Here is an 18,416-nt window from a genome sequence, read left to right on the forward strand (position 1 = left end):
ACACCCACACACACACACACACACCCACACACACACACACACACACACACATGCACACGCCACTCTGTCTATGATATAGGGCAGCTGCACGGCTGTAAATCCCATCATTGGCCTGAATCCTGTTGCTCTGCTGCATGTGTGGCCATGTGAGCAGCTGCTTAGCCGGTGGCCCCTCCCATCACCCTCCACCCCACCCCACCCTGCTGGGCACCAACTCACACATCTCACCCTCGATTCCCCCCTGACCACCAGTCGTCCCTTCCAAATTCTCTGCTCTGCTTACTCCTGAAACCTCCGGACCAACAGCTGGACACTTTAGTCGATCACCGTCCGCTGTCTGTACTCCACAAACACACGTTCCTCCATCCATCCAGCCCACTACTGCCACCGTCACCTGAGCATCATGCGGGTGCTACTGGAGAGCAGCTGGATGAGGTTTGGACCAGCAGGCAGAGGGTCGTACGACTGGGTGACAGGACCGCCTCCAACACAGGAGCAGCAGGTGTGTAGACTTCAGGTTCAACTGTGTAAACCTGACATTCTGCTGGTGAAAGTTTGGAGCTGAAAGTGTGCCATGTGGTATTGGCAGCCTATTTCACTAATAATATGTCTTTCAGTTTATAGTTAACAGAAAAAGAAGGATGCGTTCCTGCCAATTCTCTTTTTGTTTCTGCATGTGTCAGTAATGATCCTGATTTTAAATGTAACATTTAAAGCTTGAATGATTAGATGATTTAACTACAATGGAATTTACAATATACTTTAGAAAAATATAATATGTAATATTTACAGATAGAAGTAATAATACATATGAATGCTGCAGGGTGGAAGAGCTAAAAAGTTTTAGGTTAGTTTTTTTATTTTGGACCTTTGGATTATGTTGTTTGCCAGTTGTCATGGGAATTCTAAACACTTCAAGGATTTTTTTGTTCCTGTTGGCTTAAAACTTGAAACTGAAAGGTCATTCTAGGCTTTGGATGCAGCAGATGACAAAAGGATGATCGTGTGATTTGATCAAAAACTCCAGAAAAGTTACTAATTGAACCTTGAAGTAAGTTTTCTCTGTCAGCTGCCGTTTCCAGGATCAAGAGTAAACTTTGAATCTCATCTGTGGGTTACATCTACCAGTTCTTGAGGAGGGCTCTTTGACTCTAGAGCCACTTAGCATCACCCCATATACAGCTGAAAGTCCCAGTAAATTTCTGAAGTTGACACATTTAATTTTAAAAGGTTTAAATTACAGTACTGTTAAAGAGTTTTAGGCATCCAGTATGCCACACCATCAGAGACATCAAATATCCAGCGGAGTTATAAAGAACCATCCCCAGCCACAACAAGGGCCCTGCAACAGATGGTTTGACCCCCACAGAGCTCTCATCTAAACATCACGGAGTCAGTCTGGGATCATATGAGGAGACAAGACACTAAAACAGACTGAATCCACAGTAGATGCTGACACAACCAATCTGAGAACTCCTTTATCCCCTTAACATTCACCCTCATTTTAACTAAAAGGACTAAGAGCTTGGCAACATTTTGTTCGGTGAAACATTGTGTGAGGCACATAGTAAATGAACAGATATGTGCTTCTGCAGGTGAGATAAAAGGTAAGAAGCAGCTGTTTTGTCATTACAAAGTAAAGCACTACTGCTACTATCGTAGTCGTGGCATTGCTATCTTAAAATAGTTTTCACCTGTTGAGTCATATGACTTTGTGCCTTCAAATGATGTATTATTGGGGACAATGCCATTACAAATGCAGCAGCAAGATTTTCATATTTCTGGGTTTACTTTGTATGAAATTCATTGATCAACTATTTTCATGGATTATTTCTAAAAACATCCACACTTTCAGCACTTCAACTGTTGCACAGTACTGTATGTCATTTTATACATAATCTGCAGTTGATCAACCACCACAACAGAACCGGTTCATAACTGGACTCTGTTCTTCTGTGGTTCCTCGATGGTGGAACAAGTTGCCAAACTCTATTTGATCTGCAGAGTCTCTCTCAGTCTTTAGAAAAAATACTGAAAACTCAGCTCTTCACTGAACACCTTTGCACTTGACAGCCTACAAAATAATTTTAAAAATTCCTATTACTTCTGCTGCCTGTAGCCACCACGGCCCTATTATGACTCTTGAACTTGTTTCATGGCTCTTATTCAGGTTGTTTTCTCCTGACTAGATCCTTGCTTGTGTTGTATCTACCCTCAAATGTACGTCGCTTTGGATAAAAACATCTATTAAAATCTCTGTATTTTGTTTCACAGTTCAAAACATGCAAATGCTGAATTCAAATCATTCTTCAGTGGAGCTCTTGTCTAATTAAGAGGAGTAAAGCCCCCCTGACTCCCTCTAGTTTCCTTTTCTGCTTAAATTAAAGTTGTTTGTTTTGTGATAACATTTTTTTAAATTTATTTTTCTAATTACCATCTAAAAAATAAAAAAGCCGGACTGCAACAGCAGGTGTAAAAACTTTACCTGGCAGTCAACCAAAACTGGTCTGGAAATGCAGGAGTGTGTGAACTCCACTGGCATAAATCCTAGCGATACGACATCACAACATTGGGAACAGCCAGCTGACAGACGGACTGACAATTAGTCCTGCAGAGAACCACAGTCTGCAGGGTGTTGGGTCACCCAGGCAGCATTAACTAATTGCTAGAAAAATTGAGGCAGGGGGAATTTGGGACACTGTGTGCAGATGTTAGCAGCACTGCCACATGTTGTTCTGTCACAGCTGGAGGGATGCAGGATCTCCCTTCTTGTCTGGCTCAAACAGAGACTCAGGGTGGGTAATGCTTGATGAGCAGCACTGCAGGTTTGCAGCTGGCGCCGCTCAGTCTCAGAGATCACACCGTACACATTCACACCGATGCAAAGCCATCCGCAGCCAGCATGGGTCTGGTCTATTGAAAAGAAACTGATCGCCACAAGGTCACCTCTCAATGAAACAGTCTTTGTTAAAGCTTTGTTATTATTTTTAAGAGAACAGTAAGAAAGACTTTCGTTGAATGACAATAACTTGTCCTGCTCAACTAATGCAGAGAAATGATCAACATCAGACTGCAGGGCTTCACCTGCAAAATGACACAACGATAAAAAAAATACACAAAATAGCCACACAGAGATACAATCGACCACCAGAATGACAACCAACATACACGGAACTATTAGAGACTCAAAACAAGAAAGAGAAGAACCACAAAGAAATGCAACATGACCACAAAGAGACGTAAATCATTTACTTGGACATCAAAACTGAAACTGAACATGTTAAATTCTGATCATCCACATGGAAGCACAAATAGTGTAAGTACTGTCTGGTAGGGTTAAAGTTAAGGTACTGATGTCCATACTACACATGCAGCTACACTGAAGTTCACTTCTTTCATTTCAATGAGGACGTGGATCATTAAAAGGTTTTCTCTCCCAGCAGAAAATTCTATTTACTTTATATACTTTCCTTTCATCTGCTGTGTCTGTCTATAATTTGTACATCCCTGTACATGAAATATATATTTCTTTTACTTTGTGTTAATTATAATCTCTAGGATCTACTATAGTTGTTTCCTATTTATCTTGTAACACTTACTGTCAACTTGCCACGCTGGCGTTTTGAAAATCTTTCAACCTAAAATGTTCTACTTGGCAGGGTTTACTGTTGGGCACCAAAACAGCAAGTCAGTTTCAAATTGGCAACAAAACTGATTCTGGGGGGAGAAAAAGCAATTTTTTCATGATATCTTTCAAATTGCTCTCCAGGGCTTTAACTGGAATGAGTTGGAAATGGGAGAGGACAGAAAGTCAGAGCTGGTGGTCTACATTGTCCTGCCGGTCGTCTCTGTCCTCCTGCTGGCTCTGCTGGTTGCTCTGATCTATCGGCGTTGTTCCCGCAGTAAGCTGAGTCTGGCCAACATCATCGCTCTGGACCTGCAGGACGCCGAGAGCAGCGCCGAGTTCCTCTCCTCCCTGACCAGGAACGCTGAGCGCCACACCAGCACCAGCTCTGATGGATCAGATGGAGTCTTTGTCATGGTCTACCTGCCTCCACCTTACGAGGAAACGCTCACAAAGATCACCCGGGCTGCCAGCCTGTCCAGCTCCAAAGATGTGGAGTCGATAAAGATAGAAGATCTGGAGGCCAAGCTGTGTCCAGAGCTCAGGTCCAGTGGTCAATATGTGTGACATGGTGTTTTTGCCAGTGTAAAAAGACATTATAAATCCAAGGTTTTTGTTTTTTTTATAACTTTGTGTTCTGTAAATTATACTCAGCTTCTTTAACTATCATTCAGTTCTGCTGCTCTATTGCTCTATGAAGATATTTAACCGCTTTTATCACCTAGGTTGGATTTTAGTGCACATTTCAGCTGCTGTCAACTCTTGTCAACTTCATTTCCAGCAGCAGATGGCAGCAAACAAACTCTGATGAACTACCTACTCAACAGCAAACAACTGATAGATGATTTAAGGACTAACTGGGGAAGAAAAAGGAACATTCAGTCATTAAAGAGCCAACCTGCAGCTAAAGGACATGAGTACCATCCACAGCAGGAGAACAGTGCTCTGTCTACCAGACGTGTTGTTGGACACTCCTCTGTGGGTTGTCAGCTTGTTTTGGTTTTCTTCTGCTCTCTAATATCCGCAAAACAATAAACTGCAGCCTTTAACACCACTTCATTATAAGTGATCACTCTGATTGAACATTTCAAGCACTTATTGGCTCTGTTTGGTTGGAGAAGGTAGCAGCTGATGGGAGTGTTCTGTGTATCTGGTTCCACAGCACAGAACTGAACATACTGCAGTGTTGATGAAATCAAGACTATCTAGAGAGCATCTGCAAATTACCTGACAGTCCATCCAATATTGTTGGAGAGACTCATCACTACAGTCAGCAGGTTCCATCCTATACAGTAGAAACCTTGAAACACTATGATGTTGAGATGTTTCTCAGTGAGTGAAAACATTGACCTGCTGGTGGAACAGATGAAAAGGCTGAAGAATAACTTAGAAACAGCCAGTTAATAAGAGACACAGCAGAGAAACAGCTGTGCTGTAAAGCATCATAAAGAAATGTAGTCAAATGGACTTATGATACTTTGCTTAAGGTAAAAATGTGAGTTTTGCTAATTGAACTGAATATTTACATTCTTGACCTGTCCAGGTGTCCCCTGCCTTCAACCTAAGTCACCTGGGATAGACTTCAGCCCACCCACAACCCTACAACTTGTTAGTTGATAAGTTCTTAGAACTTGAGCCATTTTGCCCTAAAAGCATGAGTTGAATGATTGAATAGCTGAGAGTTCATTGAACTAATTAAAGTAAATTTTTAAGAAATATCCTTCCATCATCTATAACTGCTTTATCCTCTGTACGGTCCGGGGGGCTGGAGTCTATCCCAGCTGACTTAGGGAGAAGGCAGAAGACACCTGGACAGGTCACACAGGGCCACATATAAAGACAGGCAATTAAGTACACTCACATTCACACCTACAGACAATTTAGAATTACCAATTAACCTCAGCATATTATTTAGACTGTGGGAGGAAGCCAGAAAACATGGTGACAACCCAAGCTGCACTGGGAGAAAATGCAAACTCCACACAGAAAGATCCCAGGGATCTTTTTTCTAACCACCAAGCTACCCTGCTGCCCCCTGATGAGTACAATAATATAATAAAATGCGACCTCTAGTGGTGACAACAGGAGCTGCAGCATAGTGTTCATTAGTTTTGTGGCTTTAAACATCTTTAAACCAGCATGGTATGAAGTTAGAAGTGAGAAATTTCTATACTGTATGTTATATGGTGATGCTCTGTGAATGTGGCTGTTCATGACTGTGATGGACTGTTGAGCTATCCAGGGTGGATCCTGCCTCTCACCCAGTGTCAGCTGGGAAAGATTCCAACCACCATTACACTCTACAGGATAAACTGGTGGATGGGTGGAAGGATGGAATAATGTCTCTGAGCAGATACCCCCTGCTGCTCTTTAAGTTTAGGTCTGACAGGTTGAGACAGAAAATCAGATTATGAATTTCTTTTGAAATAGCAAAGGATAGTTTTTTAAGTGTTCTGTTGCCAGAATTAGCCCAGTGTGTGACAGTTTGTGGTGATTATTGAAACTAGTTTTTATTCCAAACTTGTCAGTAGTGATACATGATAGAAAATACATAGCTTTGAGACACTGGAATAGATAGTGAGAAGATGTTGCAAGGGAAGAACTGAGCAAAATGTTAATAAAGTTGAGGAGACTATTGGTTTATTATGACATGAAATATTCAGTACTTACCTACCACACATCCACTACTGTCCCTTATATCTGTGACTGTAATTACAGAAATCATCGTGTGTATAGTACAGTGGTGGTGATCTAGCCATACAATCAAATCATTTCTTCACATGTTGTCACTACAGTAACATGCTCAAAGTTAGATGATCCTTTCAATAAAGCCAGTGTTCGTGTTACATAATGTTTTGGCTTCCCATTGTTTCAGACTGACCTGCTTCAGGTGTCAGGCTTTGTTTTACTGGATCAAATGCATCAACATCATTTTCAGTTCTATAGCAACTCACATGTAAGCTGTTGTGTAATGCATACAAAACCCTTTGTCTACAGCAGGAGGTACTGAAAACTGTGTTGTGTATGCCATCTGACTGGAAACCAACAGGACAGGTTTTAATAAAGAAAGCTGTGCAGCAAAACCTCTCCAGCAAAGAGAAGCTGAAAAAAAAAGGGTGGCAAAAACATCTCTGCAGAAATATGGTACCCTCCATAATGTCGAGGGCTGAGTCTGCCTTCAAAAATAAAGGTGGGTATATGAAGTATTTTTGAAAGTCATCAATAAAAGGTGTGCTGACTTGTTGCAGTCAGTTCCTACCGTGGGACCTGTATTTACCTGTAATATGTTATTCATTCATGTTTCATTTCCAAAAGACTGAAAGACCAACTGACTGTACAAACAATCACTTTAACATTTGGTAAAACATGTTTTATTATGTTATTGTCATAAACACCAGCTCATTAGACAGGAGAATCATCGTTCCAATGACAGATAAGACAGATAAGGCACAAAATTACTTTTTCATGAGCAATCTGCAAAGTAATTGGAGGTTGTCTTATCTTTGTGCTCCTCCTGCAAAATGAGTCTGATCCTGCAAATAAAAAGATAAACAGAGGGGATCCACATTACTGAGGTGTTCACATCTTGTCATTTTTTTGAGTGAAGTGTCTGTACTGAACTCATGATTAAGTCACAGTTCATTCATAGTCTGTTGCATTTAAAAGGCAGATTGCCAAAAAGCAGAACATACTTTTTAAAGGCTTCACTTTGAAAATTGAGAAAGATGTAACTCACACTCGTCCTGACTCCTTAAAGTTGGGTGCACTGAAGCCGTTTTCTCTGTGGAAATATTCAGAATATGAATAGAAATACATTTCACTTATAGCATTTTGATCAGGGTTCCTCTCTGATTCACAAAAGGATCTTAAGCCAGCAGAGGTAGAAGCCCTTATCCATCCATCCATCCATTATCTATACACCGCTTCATCCTCATTAGGGTCGTGGGAGGCTGGAGTCTATCCCAGATGACTGACAGTCTATCACAGGGCTACATATAGAGACAAACAAGCACACTCACATTCACATCTACAGACAATTTAGAGTCACTCATTAACCTCAGCGTGTTTAAGGACTGTGGGAGGAAGCCAGAGTACCCAGAGAAAACCCATGCATGCACAGAGAGAAAGATCCCAGGCCCAGGCCGGAACATGAACCGGGGATCTTCTAACTGTGAGGCGACAGTGCTAACCACCCAGCTACTGTACAGCCCTGAGGAAAATATAACAACAATAAAGTTAGAACTTACACTAGATTGGTGAAGATCTTCAGCAGGCACCACACATCATCAGAAATGTCATCATCAACCAATTCTGGAAAGAAAACAAGAAGACTGGTTGAGGATGAAGATGGTTCCACAGGCTGTACTATTGGTGTGTGTAGGTTGTCCGCCAGCTACAGCTAACACCTGACACTCCAGGAGTCAGATCTGACCAAATAGCCATATATGAACATCAGTGACAGTCAAATTAGAATGTAGACGTTGCGTTTAGCTGTAGCTGCTCAGAAAACAGCAGCTGACCTTCATTTGAACACTTAATACAAGTAAAAGTACAACTCACTGATGCAGTCCATCTCACAGATGTTGTGTGATGGAGTCGAGCCGTCGCTGCAGACCAGGTGACTGCAGAGCTGGAAAAGGCCATAGAGCTTACAGACGTCATTGTCCCCCTCCTCACTCCATGGAATGTGGGGGTGGGATGTGGTGTGATTCTGTGATGGAGGTGGCCTTGCATGTTGTTGTTCTCTGGTGTGGGGCTGGGCAGTCCTCAAACGGCGGTCATCCTCAGCCATGCTGAACAAGCCTCTACTGGGAACATCCCTCTTCTCCCGACTGTGAAGGTCTCCCAGCTCATGTACCTCATTGGTGTTAAAATGTGACACCCGCTCTGCATACCGGACGACTGAGGCCAGGAGAGAGAAACAAACTGACAAGTCATTGCATGATTTCATGCTCATGATTTCATGACTCCTAATGTTTCTTGCTCCACCAAAGCTTCAGCTTGCACACAGGAAATATCAAATTCTGACAGGTAGATTGCTGCAAAGGTTTACTGAACAACGTCCAGAGGGGGAATCCAGTGTACTTTGAGCAGAAATGTAACTTTACTGTCGCAAGAAAATCTTTAGAAAGATAACAGGACTTTTGTTCTCAGTGTAGTAAATTCTGTAGCTCTGATTAGGTTTCTTTTCTGTGTCTCAGTGAACAAAGCTTGATTTATTGATCTTCTGACAGTGTGTTCACTTTTGGTCCACCTGATCCATGTTTGGATTCGACTGATCCAGTTTCCACAAAATTCAGCCATGATTTCATGTGAAGAACACTCCTCTTTACTCAGAAGTACAATGGGACTTCCGTCATTTTCAGTTAGTTCTAATATTTCCCACAACACCAATGTGACTTAATGAGTTTAGTGACATTCTGCTAGAAACTCCAGTTTGGCTGCTGAGCTGGTTATAGAGCAGAATGTGAAACATCTCATTTTTATTTACATGCCAGGCCAAGTTTGTAAATGTTTTTAAATCCTCAGACTTTCTGATCATCTCCAAGTTTTTATGAAAATAAGATTTTTATCGTGATCTCAGGCTTTTGGACCTTCCAGTACGAGGTGTATATGTGCAAAAATCTAAATGAAGGCCTAAGTGACGGACAGGAAGTAAGTGTGGTAGAGGCAGCGGGTTATCTTAGCACTTTCATATAACCTTAGCTGCGGTGACAATAAATCATTTCAATATGAAACAAATATGGACCTCTGTCAAATTCTCACAGTTCTTCTGGTTTACTTAAAAACAGGCCTAAACAGTTCAGTCCCAGCGGGTTTCAAACTTGAGAGGCAAATAGTATCACATTGAACAAATCCTCCATTTGTGACTTGCAATGGAAAACTTTACTTGCAAATTTATTATCAAAACTGTAAATAGCAGGCTTCAGCGTTTCTAATGTAAGGTAACAACCAGTACTTACTCTTGGCCGCAATCTTCTCTTCAGTCAGTCCTGACTGCTTTGCCTTCTCCGGCAGGTTGGCCAGTGTTTGCATCAGTCGACTCCTCAGTTCACATTTCGACACAGTTCGAGCTCCAGCCGGACTGCAGCTCAGTGCCGCCAGGAGAAATGCTACTAGCACTCTCATCTCGAATCCAACTATCATCTCTGACTTGGAAAACAGATGTAACACAGTATATACTATCTGCAAAGCCACCGGCGATGAACCAGACCCAACTCCATCTTTTGTTCTCCTCAGATAAAGGCCACTCCCTGTGTTCTCACTGTGCACAATGTTCATGCTAAATCTCATGTTTAGCTTCAGGTTTCTGAGCTCTAAGGAGCTGAGGGAGAAAAAGGATACATCTATCTGAAAACATCGTTTCACATGTACGGGTGACGCTTTCATCCAATTGAAAAGGCCTGGCCATTAAAAGTAAAAACCGGATAAGGTGAAGCAGTGTCTTCTCACGCCATCATATAACAGTTCTAATTTTGCAGGGTGGGTGTGACAGCAGTGAATAGGATGTACTAAACTTAAGGTCACCCTTTTGCTCAACGCAGATAATGTTAAACCTAACAAAGAAGAACAGTACCACGAGCAGAAAAACAACAAGATGATAGAGTTTATCCCAGCTGACTCAGGTGAAGGCAGGGGACACCCTAGACAGGTCACCAGTCTGTCACAGGGCTACATACAAAGACAAACAATCACTCTCACATTCACACCTACGGGCAATTTAGAATGATCAATTAACCTCAGCATATTTTTGGACTGTGGGAGGAAGCCGGAGTACCCGGAGAAAACCCACACATGCACAGGGAGAACATGCAAACTCCATGCAGAAAGATCCCGGGAAAGCAGGGACGCGAACCAGGGATCTTCTCGCTGCAAGGCGAAAGTGCTAACCACTACACCACTGTGCAGCCCCTCCATGTGAATCCTGCATTATAAATTAGTGAAATAACACATTGCATATTGTAACTCCTTAAAAAACACGAAGCTCTATAGTATAATTTCTGACACATTAAGCTGCCACATTCTTATTTCACATTTTTACATCATTGAGCATATTAATGTCTGGCTCATATTCCACAGCTGTTGATTGTATCTCCATAAAGGTTTCACATAACTCCAATCTTAATTTCTCAACAAATTTCAATACAAAGTGCATTTTTCATACATTTTCAGTGTCAATAAAAAGACACTGGAAGCATAATTTTGTGCTCACTGGGGTCCCACACTTCTGCTTAACTTCTAATATGTGGTGTAAAGGGGAGAACAGAAGGTACAGGGCCCATTTATGAGGTCAGCCACCAGTTCCACACCAACAGATTTCATTTTCTGTAACAGATAATATGGGTATGTGACCTGTCAGTGTCTATTATGGCATCAGAATTGATCAGAAAACGCCAATCAGTCACTATTACTAAAAACAGGCTCACAGACACACACTGTGCAGGAAAACGTATTTATTAAGAGATGACAGAAAGCAGAAGTTACAGGAATAATTCTGTTTTTCCCCCTCAATAGAATCACTGAGTATAAAAAGCAACACCATAACCAGCTTTCATCAGGTTTCTTTCAAGATCTGTTAGTTTTCCACAACAAAACTGAAATAGAAATTACATTAGGAAAGAAATCTCACAGGTTAATTACTACGATAAAACAAAGCAATGCAACGCAACACAACGTTTTGGCGATAGCTCAGGATCACAGCTCCGTTCAGATGCAGAACTGGTGAAGAAGTTGCTGGTGTGAGATCCTGCAAGGCCTCAGCTGCTGCTCAGTTACACTCTTCTAAGAACCCCTTGGCAGGATTATACCGGCGGGCTTTCCTAGCCAGATACCTGGTTAATGGAAAAAAAATCAGTCTCTCAGAACAGTGGTTATTGTTTGACAAGAAGCACATGCTTTGGGCCCACCGTTGTATTATTTTTATTTAACATTGCATTACATGTCTGCAGAAGTTTGTCTGGATCTTTCTTGAATGAATACACCACTTACAAGCATGTAGCGTGGAGTCCTCAGTGTGACCTCACTTCAGATTTATGTGACCACAGCACCAGTGACCGCTTTAGAGAGGTGTGGATTCAGCTGCTTGGTCATTTTATTTTAGGTCATTTCTTTTGCTGTTGAACTGTATTGGGAAGATCCCTCTACGTTACAGCACACGACATCGTGGCATTTGACCAATCAGCAGATGCTGGAACGTATCAAACTTTCTCTTTTCTTCCATATTTGCGGTCAAAACGTCAAAACTAACCATGGTTAGTTGACGAAACACGCATTTTACGATTGAGTAGTGGTGCTCAGTGAAGATATATACATATCTTGGAATTTTTTAATTTATTTTTTTTACCACTAACAGGCAAGGACCATATATGGTAACTTCATTGACCTTCAATTTCAACATGAAAATTACAATTTTTTAAAAATGTCACAAAAGTAAAAAAGTATTATGTCCACCAGTAACACTCCAGGGTTGAAATTTTGGATTTCAAAGTATTTCAATGAGTGTCCTTTAGAGGGTTAATGTAAATGAGGCAGACAAAGTAAAGGAGAAAAACACCATCATACAGAACAGGTTCAGTGCAATACATAGTTTTTTCAAATGATTAAGTGTCAACAAACCAGTAAATTTACTTGTTATACAATCATGCAACATGTATTTAACCTTTAAATGGTTTGATTTGTGTGAACAGGAACTTACCACCAGTATCGAGTCTTTACTAAGCAAGCAATGTCATCTGATATGTCGTCATCAGTGAAGGCTACAGGAGAAAAATCAAACAATAATCAATACGCAAAATTAAACACTTATCAGCAGTTACTCTTGTCTCTGATGCATGGACTCACCTGTGCAGGATGTTTTGCACCTATTTATGGACGGCCGATAACCCGAATCACAGAAGTAGCTGTCAGACAGCTGGAAGAGCCCATAAAAGCCAATGGACCAAGGTCTCAGTTTAACTGCCCATTTTCTTTTCAGGCTCAGTTTTGGTTTTGGTTTTGGGCCCCGTCTTGGTTGTTTATTAGGTTTTAGTCCGTGTTTCTGCTTGGGCTTTCTGCGGCGGAATGATCTCTTCTCACGTTTTCCACTCTCATTGTCTTCCATGTCGTCTCCTTCATCCTCCTCCTTAGGCTCCTCCCCTTCCTCCTCAGTGCCCTCCTCGTTATCTTCACTGCCCTCCTCTTCTTCTATATTGTCCTCCCCTTCGTCCTCACTGCCCTCCTCTTCTTCTATATTGTCCTCCCCTTCGTCCTCACTGCCCTCCTCTTCTTCTATATTGTCCTCCCCTTCGTCCTCACTGCCCTCCTCTTCTTCTATATTGTCCTCCCCTTCGTCCTCACTGCCCTCCTCTTCTTCTATATTGTCCTCCCCTTCGTCCTCACTGCCCTCCTCTTCTTCTATATTGTCCTCCCCTTCGTCCTCACTGCCCTCCACTTCTTCTATATTGTCCTCCCCTTTATCTTCCCCTCTATTTTCTTCATCTTTTTCCTCAACGATCTCCTCCACCCCTGACCCCTCTGTGGCTGAATCAGCCTCACGCTTCCGTCTGCTACTATCAGTGCTGTTGGTTCCATTTCCTGAATTTGTGTTCATTGGGTTGATGGTAATTGACTCATTAGTAGCAGGTTGGACATCAGTTGGACCAGTCATTTCTTCGGTGGTGGTTCCATTGCCTCCTGATGTTGAGGGAGTTGTGGCCTCCGTTGTTGGCTTTGCTGTTGTATTCATGCGTTTGCCAAACACCCTGACCAGGCTGGTGTTCAGACGAGACACCCTATATATACTGTAGGTAACTGGAAACCAGGCACAGAACAATCAAGGAAAAGAAGAAGAAGCAAAGAGGCACAGTTAGCATGAGCCATTGCCTTCCTTTGACATTTAGAATTTACTGTATGTGCTTTTATTTGCTTTGAGTGGCTACTTTTGGTCATTATTTGTAATTGTTTTAATGTTTTTTTGGTTTTATTTTAGTTTTTGTAGTCATGTAGCATCTCTTTACGATCATTTTGTGTATTTTTGAAGTCATTAAATAGTAAGCTCATTGAGTTTCCAACAAGAAACATCAACAGTCACATCAAACAGAGGCACATACCCAGGAGCCCCCCAATCCCTTGGACCTGTGGGTCTGCATCAAGTGTATTTATACGAAATCTTTTCTCATATAATGTGTAACCGTATCCAAATAAGAATGTAAAGACCTGAAGATTCTGTAAAATCACAGATGTCAATCAACAACATTGATTTTTTTTTTTTTTAATACAATGGCTGTGTTGTTTAAAAGTCTGATTTTGGTTTTGCATCAGATACATTGTGGTGAAGGTCACACTTGTGATTGGGCTGTTAAAATATGTGACAGTAGTCAACACAAATGTGAACCTTGCTTGCAGGTTCGTGATGGAGGGCAATTTTTTTGAAAAAAGGACACTACGTCACGCATTAGCACTGAGTGGTGACGCTGGACATAATCTGTAGGGTACAGAATCCTCTGCTATAAAACTACAACAAAATAATAATAATAATTAACATTATTTGCACGGAGCCTATCAGAACAAACGCTACCATATTTAGGATCGTGAATCGTTTCTCATAATTATTGGAAAACATTTCATCTGTATCACTGACTCACCTCATTTATTGAAAATGAAATAGCACATAAGCACTTACAATAGTTTTACACTTGAGTCGAGCAGAAAAACAGTTTCTTAGCCCTTAAATAACTAGGTTGAAACAGGCTGTTACAAACAAGCACAAAACCATTATTATAAAAGTACACCTAAAGTAGCACAAAGCAAAACTTCTAATTGGTATACATATTTAATTATCAATAATGTAAGCAACACTATCATATATCCAAGTTATTGGTACCTTAATGTGTATATTGATGCTGTAGATGATAAGTCTGGACTAATAAATATCCTATGCTGCTTACAAAACAGCAGTATTGATTTGTTGATGATATTTTTGTATTACTGGATTGAATGTTTGAAACAAGCAGTGACTAAAGAGAGTTGTTCGTGAGTTATATAACCGGTAAAACTCCACACCCACATGAATCCACCTCACCTCTTTCCAGGATTATCTCCCTGTGCCTCTCAAGCCGTGCAGGCAGTTTGATCGCCTTACTCAGCTGGTCTTTTAGCTCACATTTGGAGACAATCCGGCTCTCCGAAAGGCTGGGCACCAGAACCGCCACAGCCAATACCACCAGCAACCCCAGCTTCATGTCAGCACACTCTGGGAGGAAATGAGGAAAATAAAAAGATTGCTGTAAATAAGGGAGTGAGGTGGTGCATATGGTTTTAGCTTGCAAGCTAAGTCCACAAATAAAAACATTTTATGTTTGTGTGCATCAACAAATGTGTTCAATAGATCAGTATCCAGCACAGTTTACTGTAATTGTGGCCCCACAGTGGTGAGAATAGTTGAAAATGGTAAAAGCATGTCAGGAGCAAATGGAGAGTAAGATTAGGTTGCAGATAATTAGTCCATGTCCTAAAATGTTACTGCTCCTAGAAGAGTGCTAGAAGAAAACAAACAAAAACAAACAAACAAAATATTTAGAGCAGGGGTGTCAAACTCATTTTAGTTCAGGGGCCACATTTGGCCCAATTTGATCTCAAGTGGGACCAATAAAATCAGAGCTTAATAACCTATAAATAACCACAACTCCAAATGTTTCCTTTGTTTTAGTGCAAAAAGGTGTGTTTTAAAAGTTTTCACATTTAAAGAATTATCTTTTTACAAAACATCATGAACAACCTGAAATTTCTTAAGAAAAATAAATTAAATTTCAACATTATGCCTCAAAACAAGATAAAAAATAACAAAAATGAGACACAAAATGATAGAAACGAGACAGAAAACGCCAAAAAAATAACACAAGCAACATGAAACAAAACAAAAAGAGACAAAAATTAGACAAAAATGTTTCAAAGCAACAAAGAAGTGGACAAATGACACAAGCGACACAAAAAAGACACAAAATGTCAAAAAATTACACAAATGACACAAACGAAAAACCAAATGACAAAAAATAGACAAACAACACAAGCGAGATGAAAAATCCAAAACGACAAAACATGAGACAAATGGCAAAAGTCAGACAAAAAAGAGAAAAAAACAAGAAAAATAAGACAAAATATAACAAAAATGAGGCACAAAATGACAAAAGAACTTGTCATGGTCTAGAAATGATTCAAAATTTACGGTTTCATAAATTCACAATTTGCAGTTAATATCTTCTCTGTAATTTTTACACTTTACAAAGTCGCCCCACGGGCCGGACTGGACCCTCTGGAGGGCCAGTTTTGGCCCACGGACCGTATGTTTGACACCCCTGATTTAGAGGATTAGTTTTCTACACTAAAAATGTGTCCATTATAAAGACACATTACTAAAATTTATATGTATTCAGGAGTTTCTGAACAAGCAAAATAATTGAGGGGAGTGAGATTATTTGACCTGATTCTAGTACAATGTAAATCATGTAAAAGTCGAGCTCTTTAAGAGTAAAGTGTCATTTCTTTTCTTTCTCTGGCTTGTTGAAAGACACTGATTCTCATTTCTACAAAATTTGGTGAGCAAGGAAAAATTCACACGACTTGTTTCATATATGTAACAAAATATTTTGTTCAAGAAAAAAATATTGGCGTGATTATTTGCAGAACTTTTTGTTGACTTAAAATAAATTCCCAACATCATAATAATTTTTACCAAGAAGATATTTATTCTAATGTAATCCAAAAATTCAAACCAGTCTACAGTTGGAAAATATTTTTTCTTTATCTTTGAAGATCAAACAAGGTGATAAGTAAAAAGAAATAGCAACAGAAAATGTAAGGAAACTAAATAACATATCACTGAGATTGGTCACACAATATTACAAAAACATCACGGATAACATTACAATAAAAGCTAAATATAGGAGGTTGTCTTACTGCGCTTGTCCACCTGATGGATTTTATCCCTTGATGGTTTTTATCACCTGACGGATGCTGCCTCCTGGCTTGTGTCTGCTGTTTAATAGACCGGCGTTTTTATATCAGCATCGACCAGTGGACCAACCTGTTTGGCTGCTGTCATAGTTCCTTGAAGGAACAAGAACACTGTCAAAGACACGTCACCCAACATGTGAGCACAACAATTACAGCTTTCATACACCGTCAAACACAATCACAGTGCTGTGTTTCAGACCAAGTCTCAGTGTCATATCTACAAATACAGTATGTATGTAAAACATGCAGCAGGCAGTATTTATGATTGTAATTCAGTCACTTGGTTCTGTAAAGAGAATTCACTCAGAGCCTCTCTAACTTATAATATTTGTTTCAAGTCAGATTAACTGTCCAGTTTCATCTCAGCATCGCTTCTCACCAAGAAACCATAGAAAACTCACAAACAAAACACCTGGACATGAAGAAAACATCTGCAATCATCTGACTTATATGACAAACAAGAAAACATGTAAGCCAGTAGAGATTACATGTAAATACTGCAAGCTGTAGAGAAAAACAGAACTATGTTCCGAAGTTTGTTGTGGTTATGTGGTTATGTGTGTTCATGCTAGAGCAGTCCTTGGCTTTGTTAGCTCATATAATTTTGTATTTGGTCACGTTATCATTGCAGTTGCAGGATGTTTCCTGCTCTGCATGGATTTTGAGATTCATGTGTGTCTCTCTTTTTGGTAGATTGCATCCTTTGATGGTATTTTTTTATTTTTATTTTTATTTTTTTGCTTGTATTGTTTAAACGCCTATTATCTGTTTTGTTTCTCTTGCAGTCATTTATCATCTCTTTATGATAAGCCTGTGTACTTTGTGGTCATTTAATAGTAATTTAATTGACATGAAACATCAGCGGTCACATCAAATGGAGGCCCAGATACCCTCCAAGTGCCAAGTGTTTCACATTCAGTGAAGAAAAAATGAAATGTTTTGTCATATTATAACATATAAATCTAATCTCAGAGAAAATGTCAGCACTGGAAAATTCATGTTTGGACAATTAAATGACTTGGTCTTGCCAAGGGAAAGATCATGGTTACAGTCAAGAAAAGTTAGTAAGTAGTTTTTCATGGTACACAGACACTGAAAGGAACTGCAGAGTCATTTTGACTTTGTCACCATGAAAAAAATGCAGACTGACCAGATCAGATTGTTCTAGGAAAGCGAAAAGACATGGACTAACTGGTATGTCAGGGTTATTATTGCCATTCTGGAAACACGTGTTTGCATTGAACTCACGCAGCCCATTTTTCCATTATGTCTTAAGCTAAAGGATTAAGGTGCTCTATATATATCACTGTGTGTCATACTGTGTATAATTGTGTTTGTGACAAATAATGGTCTTGAAGTCAGAGAAACATGTTTAAATCACACACTATTCACCTAAAGAAAAGCAGTTACATTCTCCAGAGGGGTACCTAACAGGTACAATGGTTTCCCAAGAGCTTTTTCACAAAGAAATGAAAACATGTGCAATAGTGCATCTTTAGGAATGTTTACTCAATGATTTGCTTTTACTACACTTCTACAATTTCATTTAGCAGACACTTTTATCTTGAGCAACGTACAGTTATGAGTCAACTAGTTGGTCATTTTGCCTCTTTTACATCTTCTTATGGTGGTTTTTGTATCTCTTCGTGGTTGTTTTCTGTATTTTATGTTCGTTGTGGATCTTGTGGTTGTTTTCCAGCTTTCGTGGTCATTCTATGTTTTCTTATGCTAATTTTGTCTTTTTCTTTTCAATTTTTTACTCATTTTGCCACTTTTGTGGTCACTTTATGAGTTTGTTAAA

At 40.1% G+C, this 18,416-nt stretch overlaps 3 protein-coding genes across 3 annotated transcripts; 1 reads left to right on the plus strand and 2 right to left on the minus strand.

Annotated features, from left to right (window-relative positions):
• The first annotated feature begins 222 nt into the window (after positions 1 to 222).
• On the plus strand, positions 223 to 4,679 carry LOC111567666 (small integral membrane protein 28-like). Its single transcript, XM_023268924.3, has 2 exons — positions 223 to 502; positions 3,770 to 4,679. The coding sequence occupies exons 1-2, from the start codon at positions 404 to 406 to the stop codon at positions 4,190 to 4,192; spliced, it is 522 nt and encodes a 173-aa protein (XP_023124692.1). The 5' UTR covers positions 223 to 403; the 3' UTR covers positions 4,193 to 4,679.
• Positions 4,680 to 6,973: 2,294 nt separating this feature from the next.
• On the minus strand, positions 6,974 to 10,379 carry LOC118470196 (uncharacterized). The gene is made up of 5 exons (XM_035947555.2): positions 9,589 to 10,379; positions 8,186 to 8,527; positions 7,873 to 7,936; positions 7,362 to 7,406; positions 6,974 to 7,158 (listed from the first exon to the last, which is right to left on the minus strand). Exons 1-5 carry the CDS (start codon positions 10,013 to 10,015, stop codon positions 7,089 to 7,091), a joined length of 948 nt encoding a protein of 315 aa, XP_035803448.2. The 5' UTR covers positions 10,016 to 10,379; the 3' UTR covers positions 6,974 to 7,088.
• A 685-nt stretch (positions 10,380 to 11,064) lies between these two features.
• LOC111567672 (E3 ubiquitin-protein ligase HUWE1) lies at positions 11,065 to 16,689 on the minus strand. The gene is made up of 5 exons (XM_023268931.3): positions 16,559 to 16,689; positions 14,685 to 14,855; positions 12,467 to 13,414; positions 12,321 to 12,381; positions 11,065 to 11,457 (listed from the first exon to the last, which is right to left on the minus strand). The coding sequence occupies exons 2-5, from the start codon at positions 14,842 to 14,844 to the stop codon at positions 11,394 to 11,396; spliced, it is 1,233 nt and encodes a 410-aa protein (XP_023124699.2). The 5' UTR covers positions 14,845 to 14,855; positions 16,559 to 16,689; the 3' UTR covers positions 11,065 to 11,393.
• Between the last annotated feature and the right edge of the window lie 1,727 nt (positions 16,690 to 18,416).

The sequence above is a fragment of the Amphiprion ocellaris genome, chromosome 4, assembly GCF_022539595.1.
Source record: "Amphiprion ocellaris isolate individual 3 ecotype Okinawa chromosome 4, ASM2253959v1, whole genome shotgun sequence".
Taxonomy (NCBI): domain Eukaryota; kingdom Metazoa; phylum Chordata; class Actinopteri; family Pomacentridae; genus Amphiprion; species Amphiprion ocellaris.